The following is a 10,017-nucleotide window of genomic DNA, read 5'->3' as shown; positions in this document are numbered from 1 at the left end:
TTACCAACGAATAGTGGCCCTGACCGCCACATTATAACGCCCCCCTGGCTAAAAGGGCGAGCATGTTTGGTGTGACGGGTATTCGAACCCGCGACCCGCAGATTGCGAGTCGAGCGCCCTAACCACCTGACCATGCCGGGCCACTATTCTTAGTAAATAGGGCCATGCTTGGCCTGGTACTTAATGTTATCCGACTGTGAATCTGAGGATCCAAGGTTCGCAGCCAGTTGCTTCCAAAATGCCTTCCTCACTTTGGGGCCGTGGGTGCGGTATTAAAACGACAAAGAAATCTCACTATTCGGTCATACAAGAGTAGCCCAAAAACTGGCGGTGGGTGCTGTTGACTAGCTTTTTTCTTTTGGTGTATCAGCTTACAATTACAGACAGCTTTGCGCACAATATTCTAAACGATCATAGTAAATAGCCCATAATAGTATAAATACGTTTTTCATACATACGTGCTTGTAGTTCTAGAAAGTTTTGCGATAACAACTTAGCTTTTCGGTAGTTCAGCGGTAAGTCTGAGGTCCTAAAACGCTCAAAATCGGGTTTCGATACCAGCGGTGGGAGAGATAGCTCATTGTTTATTTTTATGCTTAACAAAGCGATAATACATTTAAAAAATAACAATTTGTATCATAATTTATCCTATAAACTAAATATTCACCAATTTATTTTCAAGGGAAGCCTCACTTAGTGCTATTTTAATGAAATATTCATTTTAAACTGTAATATATTTTTGTGGTATATTCCAAATAATAACAGTAAGAAAAATGAAAGTACGGTGGCGCTTAAAAAGAAAAAGAAAACTAGGGTTAACAAGCATGCGCTGCGGATCACGTTTCAGGTTAAATTTACGCTTTGCAGTTACATGAACGAAACGTAAAGTAGGAGGATAAAATATTGCTGGTGTTTTCCAAATTAATGGTGAACATGGAGCTGTCTGTGCCATTCCTCGAAGTATCTTGTCACCAATCAATTATAAGTCAGAAGACGTCGTGAAAAACCTTTTTCGTATTTGTCAATCGTACTGAAACAATAAGCGAAAGAAGTACGTTATAATTATTCAAGAACATTATTTATACTTTTCAATATACAAAGTAGATTCTTCAAAGAAGGTCAGCACTTGCACCATTGGGCTACGAAGTTAGTGTTAAAGCCGCGGATTCCAAGAATTTCAAACACCATAAAACGTCAATAAACAAGCCACACTCTGTAATTTCTCAACGCCCGATTTTTTATTTTTTTTGTTTTGTTTTGAAGGACACGACTGCGGGACTCCTCCTAGGGGGAATAAATCGTGTAGACTGATAGGAGACATCCTCGTGTGTTTTGTGATGGGGTTAACTTTTGAGCCTGATGTTGCATATATATATAGTAACTCAGATAGATGCTCCCTCCCCCAGGGTTACTGGTTTATTTTCATTTAGTTGAAAGAAATACTTGTTGGATACTTTTTAATTAATTATTTGTTTTAAATTCCAACGAAATCTGTTCTCTCACTTTGGCGATGATTGGAGTGCATACTGAAATTTCAGTTTTAGTTAGGCACCTGTCTTCGTTCTGTACTATTACGTGGATTCCAAAACTGTGGGTTGCGCCCCCTAAGTAAGTCGGAAGTGCCTTTCAGGGGTGGGGCGGGGAGGTCGCGAATACTTGTGCAATTTTAGAATGGGCATCAACTGATTTACTGGATATTAGTTTTGTTGATGCTGTACTGTAATGTACGTGAAATTTAAGCTACACTTTTACCAACGAATAGTGGAATTGACCGTCACATTATAACGTCCCCACTGCTGAAAGGCGAGCATGTTTGATGACGGGGATTCTAATCCGCGACCCTCAAATTGCGAGTCAAGCGCTTTAACCACCAGGCCATGCCAGGCCCGAGTAAAAGTGTTATCTCTGTCAGCGTATATTGCCAACAGGCATGTTATTGCTTCAATTGATTATTCATCTTTATGCTTTTGCATTTGAGTACCAGTGTGAACATCCAAGATGCATAGTGTTCCGGTTTCTTAAATTTGTTGTCAAACACTTGTAGGCTTTAAAGGTACCAGTGATATCAGATGGCTCGTAAAGCTTTCTTGAGGTTGAACTTTTTTTGGTTACTTTTGAAAAAAAAGTTTAAATTGGTGGGCAACAACAATGTTTTAATGTTGTTTTTATTTCTTATTTATTTGTTTTACGCCCTTAATCTCAACTAGTTTGGGGTCGCCTTCGAATTTTTAAAACCAGCTGGTTGGCCCAGTCAACAACCATATAGGACGAGCATGTTCGATGAAGAGGATCTGACCGCACGATCTTCAGATTGCGAGTCGAGCGCCCTAACCAGAAAAAAAAAAGAAAAAGTAATAATAATAAGTTTGCAAAAATGACTATAGGATATCCTTTGGTGAAATTACACTTGAAGTTTCTCATTTTGGTAATGTCGTTGCTCGTTTTGCAATGAGAAATTTCTGCATTAGTTGATGATAAGAATATCGTTAGGTGTTTTTGGGTTAATGGCCAAAAACACCGTTAGCAGCAAGGGTACCTAATCGATGACGTAAAGTTGGTGAAGAATCTTTTGGTAGTTTGTTAGTTACTCGTAATCAGAACTATTAATTATTAATTGTAGAATTTTAGCAGCTCTTCTGGTAGAAGTTCTTACATAATTGAAAGCAAAATGAGGAAGGTCTTACATGTCCTAAATTTTTCAGGTTTTTCGAGACAGTGTATAAGCCCTAAAATTCTGCCTTGGTGAAACAGCTTTAGTCCTAACTTGAGATATAAGATATGTAATAAACATATAAGATACCTTTGTTATAACCAGAAACTAATGATAGTGTTACTGGGAGAAAATATTTGTAATTTTTTTAGTGTAAATATTTTCATAAAGATGAATAAAGAAACGCATGTTTTGATTAAATAGGACATAAATATGGCACACGAATAAATTGGCATAAAGTTTATTGTAACACTAGTGTAAAACATTGGTTGTTAATGAATGTGTAAATGGTTTTAAGCACATATGATTTGTGATGTTATCATTTAGTTTGCATGTTAATAGTGGATAGGATCTACTTAAGTTTGTGAAAACTAGGTACCTAAAACTATTTCCTCTCAGCTTGCAGTATAAATGACCAATTCTGTGTTTTGTAGGAGAAGAAGACAACGGTAATGGTATTCCGACTTCTGCGCGACTTACGGTCCCTCAGCAGGAGGCTCTGAACCTTCAAATGCCTCGAAACTCCCATCATTCAGTTCGACCTAAAGAAAGCCTCACACGCAAGATGGAAGATGTCATCAACTCGCCTCCTGCGAAACGGTTTCTTTCTGATGATGACCTTCTGTGGGCACGTGCTACGTTGCCCAGTGCTCATTTCAAAATTACAAGTAGAGGTATTGGTCAAAATTTTTTCTTTTCTTTTTTTTTTTAGGAATACGTATGATTTTCTTTTAATAATTTTCATATATGACACCTGAATGATTTTTAGGATTATTTAGAATATTTTGACATAATTCTGGTACAAAGAGACATATAATATAATAAGTGTTGTCTAAGATATATACATATCATTGGAAAGCATTTTGATCACCACCCCATATTTGGTTTTAGGGTATGTGTTTTCTTATTTCAAAACGTGATTTTTTTTGAAATATCTGGTTTAGCTTAAAGAACGAGATTCAGTCAGAAGTTATGCGATTCTTTTGATCCTGATTGCTTTCCAAGATTTAATTTGATTCCTCTAAAACGGTCCCCCTGTAGTACACATGGAAGTAACTTTGACAACGTTTTATCGTTTTCATAACTGTGAATTATCCTTTAGGTTAAAACACTCGTTTTCTTTATTTTTACAGTCGATGGACGGTCTCAGGCAGACAATTCTCTAGTAGTAAGTATGGAAATAAACGGCGTGATGTATCAAGGGCTTCTCTTTGCGCAGTCACACAAAAGTCCAAAGATGTGATGACCATCCATTACTGATCTACTCGTATAGTGCCTTTTCCTATAATCGTGTAACACTGACAATCTGCCAAGAGGATACTCCTACCAGTACACCAGAACGTCCTTTGGAGGCAACATGCGGCCAGCAACGTACTCTGTACTGTAATGGCTTTCGATTTTTGGAACTTTACGTTTGTATTTATCGTGCAGTTTAGAAAAACAAAACAAAAAAGTAAAATATTTGTAAAGCGCGACACATAGTACTTACCGATATTCCAGGAAAGCCCATTGTATTCATACGAATCCCTATTATGAAAGCTCACCAAGATTTTTTTGTTGTTGTAAATTATGATACGATACAAGCTCATGTTGACGTTTCATACTTTCAGTACGATATAATAAAAGTGTCAGCTCGTAAGATAAACAGAGATTCTTATAATAATCTGGTTGAATGAAATATTTATTAATAATTATATTATTTACAACACCCAAGAGAGAGGTTTTAAATGGGAAAGATAAGTTAGATAGCAATCAAATACTTTAATCTTTATTTGATGTACATAAAGTTAATTTATAGCTTCAAATCAAGTCGCTCCTTTTTTTAGTGGCTTACCTTGCAAACAGAGCAGCACATCAGGTTACTTAGTGCTTTGCAAAATAAGATTCTGCAAAAAAAACACTAATTTGAATTTATATCCAAACCACGTGTCTTTAATTTTTTTTGATATTTGTTTTCTGTCTTCCTTTTTTTTACCTAATAGAAAGAAAACGTTATATAAAAACAGTATCTTAGTGTTGTTGTTTCTATATTTTCGATGATTACTGAGTTAAAGTGAACAACCATGCTGGAAATAAAGAATGGGAACAACAAATTGAACGTTAATGGGTAAAGGTATTCGTACTACGATAGAGGATATCTCAAATCGTCATATTCGCGATCCTCACATTTGAGATTAATTTAGAATTAAAAATAAGGAGCAGATACGGAACCAACCTTAGGTTCTGCTATTCGTCGTTTGTTGTCATTTCTCATTTTCTCTTACGAACAACTTTCTTCCCACAAATGACAGCAAACGGTAAATCGTACCTCAGGTGTGGGACGTTTTGTCAATATCTGCTCCAAGATGGTATTTTATCTCCTATGAAAGACAAAAGCCTGGATGGACAGCAAATATTGGCTAATACTCTGTATTTTCAGCCTGGATGTTGAATATATATAGAGAGGTAAATGTTTTGTGTATGTATATTTGTATATATATAGACACACAGAAACATAACCTGAACTATACTATTTTTCACCGGCTTGAATGTTTTCAAATTCTGTCCATATTGAACTTGTATACATTTCTTTACATTTTAATGTTACTTTTTAGTATTTGATCCTCGGCAATGGATTATTATACTGTAGTATATTTATGTGATTTATTTGCCTTTTTATTTCATATGTTGTTCAATATTGTTAATGTGAGACTTTGCAGACCGTGCTTATTGTCTTTTTTTATATAGGACTTTCTCAGGGATAACACATGAACGGCTCTGCGTTTTGGTACAGTTCTTTCGTTTATCGTAAACAATGTGTAAAACTATTTTTGTTGTTGTCAAGTGTAAAAATGTAACGTTTTAATATGATGTCGACCTAATCTGTTTGTAGATTTTTTTTTATTGTTGGAGTAAGTTTTAGCCGATTGATTTTGTTTTATTAGGACGATTTGATTTACATGTATGATTACTTTAAGGATTTCTTTTTTGTTTTCGAAAGCCGAGTTTAAGGTATTTCTGACTGTATTATCACCAGCTTGGAAAACAAATATGAAAATTTCATGGATGTACTTTGATATATTAGTTATAAAAAAACAAACAAACCTGTCTTGATTAATTTTCTAGTCTATTTGGTCATCTATATTTGAGACATTTCATATATTTACTGTTGGAAGAACGCTAACTGGTCAGATATGCACAAGAAATGATAAACACCATTAGATTACAAGAGAAAACAGGTATTATCACAGCCCTACCCTTCTTAACAATTGTATGTATAGTTTTAGGGTTTTTCAAATTTATTTTTACGTGACGTTTAAGTAAGCACTCAAAACATGTGATATTAAAAAATATATAACATTTTTATTCAGAAAGTTCAACGTTGATTGTAACGCATTTTGTAAACTTGGAAAGTTTTTTTTGTATGGCTCTATACAGTAGATTTTTTTTTAATGCGATAGAGATGTAAACACATGAATTAGAGTAAATGACTTAGCTCTTATAATATTACAGAATAACCAATCTTTCATTCAAATTGTAGAAACCTATTGTTTTTACATTCTGTTTACATCTTGAAGGGTTGGATGACACTCTAACAGAATAAGATATCGCTACCAGTTTGCACAATAAGGAACATAAATATAATTGCGCAAAATAATCAACCAATGCTTTTGTTTATTTGTTGTTAAATGTGAAGCTACACAGTTGGTTATCTGTGCTGCGCCAACCATAGGTATCGAAACCCGGTTTTTGCGTTATGAGCCTTCAGATTTACAGCTCAGCCACTAGGGGAAGGAAGCTCAACCAACATAAGTTTATAATTTGGCTAAATTAAAAATTATGCACAATTTAATGTTGGAAACTAAGATAAAATACTAACATGTTAAAACCATATCATATCGTCATGCACACTATAAAATTAAGATGAGAGAAATCGTTTTCGCTGTCGTCGTCTCCTGGTAGGTCACTGATAACTTTACGGACTTGCAACGCTTATATCCGGGATTCGATACCCACGGTGGACAGATGGTACTAAGAAAGCAACAACTTTTTTACCGTCGTGCAAGAGTCGGCCATTTTTAACACGAGCTCACTGAATGTTATATAATTATTGTTTGCTCGTTTTAAAATTTATCACGGCAGCTGGTTGTTGAGATTACTATTTAGATCTGTACCACAATTTTGTAAAACAAATTCTCTTTTGAAAATTTATTTAAACGGAAGCTGTACGAAAGAAGGTAGCTTGAATAAGAATGTTATGAATACACTCATCTATACCTTGTATTTCATCTTCCATCATCACTGCATGATGCCCACACCCCAGTGGCACACCAGTATGTCTGCGGACTTATACCAGTAGAAACCGGGTTTTGATACCCGTGGTGGGCAGAACACAGATAGCCCCTTTGTGTAACATTGTACTCAACTACAAACAACAACACTGTATGACAGAACCAAAGCCATAAAAACTAGAAAGACTTTAGCGCGAAGTTGTGTGCCTATATGTGTTTTATCTCAATTTGACTTCGGTTAAAATGACCAATATTTCAATGTACTGTCAGCAGACGTAATAGGTTGTGAAACGTTTTAACCGCTACGTTAACTTTGCTTTTGCTGTGAATGAATTTTTTTGGTGCGTAATTACAATAATGTAAGATTTAAACTGGCATTTTAAGCGATTATTATCGTAATATGTGCGAGGTATTTCGATTATAAGGTAGAAGAAAAAGTAAGTTTTGAGAGTCGTTTTTTTAATTTGAAAAAAAAAAACTTAAACCTTTTGGCTAAGTCCATAATGTTGTTATTAAACGCAAGCTTTCAATTCCAATGCTCATTTATGACCTTTGCGAAAACCGAGAGGCAATTGGTCCAAATAAGTTCATTGTGGAATAAAAAACCCAAAGATTATATTGTCGTAGAAAACGTGTTATCAAAATCTACATTTTAATCAAAAATCAATTATTTTGGAATTGAACCAATAACATTATACGTTCATCTGTTACACAGTGGAATTAATGAATAAACAGCATGCACGACAAAAACTGCTATGTTTGGAAAATATTACATTTAAAGAGAGATAGAAAAAAAAAGGTGTTAAACAGGAATTAAACACATGCAAAACAAAGAAGAACAATATGCAATCTTGGATAAAATATTCTATAATAAAATTGGATTTTAATTATAGTTTTAAATTGTACGACGTCGATAATTTAACGAGTACAGCATCCGGCCATTTGATTGCGAATCACTTTCGATACAAACTGTTTTATAGAATTGATTTTAGATGAGTAACTGTGCTTATTCAGAATATATACCTTATCTACGAGCACGTGGTATCACTTATAGATGACATCACATGCACTTCTTAATGTGAAATTTTTGTTTCAGTATGTCTCTATTTGTGTGAAATAAAATGGTTTTTCAGGAATTCTTGTCTGGTAATTTTTTGTTATTCTTGGATAATAATAACTAAAACTGAACGTTTTAAAAATGCACAGAAGTAAATACAAAATACTGTTAGTTCACAAAGGTTAACCCTACTTCTACGTGATGAAATTGAAAGCAGTTATTTAGTATTACGTAAAAAAAATTCAAAGAGTTGCAGAAATATCAATTTATACAAAATAAACTGCTTTTACCTTGTAGGACTTTAACATTTTTACATTTAAACTTCATAACTAGTTTAAGGAATTTGTCCTGGAGTTTCACTTCTCTATATTGGAAGTGTAATTTTACGATTATCAGAAATGGCCCATGTCCATTACAGCGTAATTTAAGTGTAGTCTCAATTAATTTTCAAGCTGTCATATTTCGTTTGTTTGTTTTTGAATTTCGCGCAAAGCTACACGAGGGCTATCTGCGTTAGACGTCCCTAATTTAGCAGTGTAAGACTAGAGGGAAGGCAGCTAGTCATCACCACCCACCGCCATCTCTTGGGCTACTCTTTTTCCAACGAATAGTGGGATTGACCGTCACATTATAACGCCCCCACGGGCGAGCATGTTTGGTGTGACAGGGATTCGAACCCGCGACCCTCAGATTGCGAGTCGAGTGCCTTAACCACCTGGCCATGCCGGGCCGTCATATTTTGTATAAACTTGAAAATTTCTTCTTGTTTTTTTTATTCTACGTATTCCTTTTTTTCCTTCTTCTTCTTCTCATAGAAGTATTAACCGAGAGAAATGGAAGAACTCATTGGGGAGGGGGGGGGGGGGTATGACCAGCAATCAATTTAATTTTGGGTGGTATGACCAGCAGTCAATTTAAGTTTGATAACATTCCACGTTCGTTAATCACTGCATACCTGACACTACTCTGTGTAGATACAAGGTGTCCCAAAAGTCTGTGGTCCTATATCAAAATGGGGGCGAAAACATATCGAGCAAATCATGTATAAGTTTCATTTCCCCATGGGGCAAGACTTCTGTGACATATTGTATATTGCTGTGATTAGAAATGGTGTTTCGTTATCTATAATGAGCATTGAATGTCTTTTTTGATTTGATTTTGTTTTAAAAACTTGATTAATCTTAGGGATTTAAAATCAAACGTCTTTCCTTCAGAAGTTGTTATTTTCTTCTTTGGAATTTAATTAAATGTCATAAATCTTGTTGTTTTTGTTTGTATAAAATACATCTATAGCGCAGTTTGTTGTTTTCAACCTTATTCCTTCGGTAATTATTGTCTCCAATGTACCTTCTTAGATTATTAGAAATGCGTCTTCACAATACAAACAGGCCAAATAATTCATATTGGTAACTAGAGATTACAATATAATGGAAAATGTCGATTTTTTTTTAAACAGTAATATGAGAGGACACTTGCAAAGTGTGGAACCTGAATTTAGGATAAGGCATTTTTTTTAAACGTGTAATAACCATGTGTTTTTATTCAAAAACTAATTGGGTTAAAAAGAAGATTCAATATAAAATTTTCGTTAGTTTTCGAAAGAAAAACATGAAGGATAACTAACCATGAACTCTAATCCCACTTATATGGGAATAAAAAGCAAGAACTTGAAGAAACTGATAGACCCCCCCTGTGGCACTTACAACGCAAGAAACCGGATTTCTATACCCGTAGTGGCCAGAGCACGGATAGCCCATTGTGTAGCTTTGTGATTAATTACAAACAAACAAGAAACTGATAACTTCTATCTAAACGATCATGTGTAATGGGTGTTTGATCTGATTATCAAAGCAACTTGTTTGAAAACCATACGGGAACCGTGTACAAACAACTGCAAAAGTTGTTTCAAAAATGATGAAGCTCATATGGTTTCTGTAAGAATTTTATCACACAGCTAGCAAATGAGAGATACCATGGTT

General features: G+C 34.9%; 1 protein-coding gene across 3 annotated transcripts in view; it reads left to right on the top strand.

Moving 5' to 3' along the window:
* LOC106478017 (AT-rich interactive domain-containing protein 3C-like) overlaps positions 1-8,065 on the top strand; it is a 103,011-nt gene extending 94,946 nt beyond the window's left edge. For all 3 annotated transcript variants that reach the window (XM_022381539.1, XM_022381540.1, XM_022381541.1), the window contains 2 exons: positions 3,145-3,384; positions 3,844-8,065. In XM_022381539.1, the coding sequence (XP_022237247.1) occupies positions 3,145-3,384; positions 3,844-3,953 (350 nt within the window). In that variant the 3' untranslated portion in view covers positions 3,954-8,065. The remainder of the gene's footprint in view (positions 1-3,144; positions 3,385-3,843) is intronic.
* Positions 8,066-10,017: the final 1,952 nt, after the last annotated feature.

This window comes from Limulus polyphemus, unplaced genomic scaffold, assembly GCF_000517525.1.
Source record: "Limulus polyphemus unplaced genomic scaffold, Limulus_polyphemus-2.1.2 Scaffold173, whole genome shotgun sequence".
Taxonomy (NCBI): Eukaryota; Metazoa; Arthropoda; class Merostomata; order Xiphosura; family Limulidae; genus Limulus; species Limulus polyphemus.
This window is presented reverse-complemented; position numbering and strand designations above follow the sequence as displayed.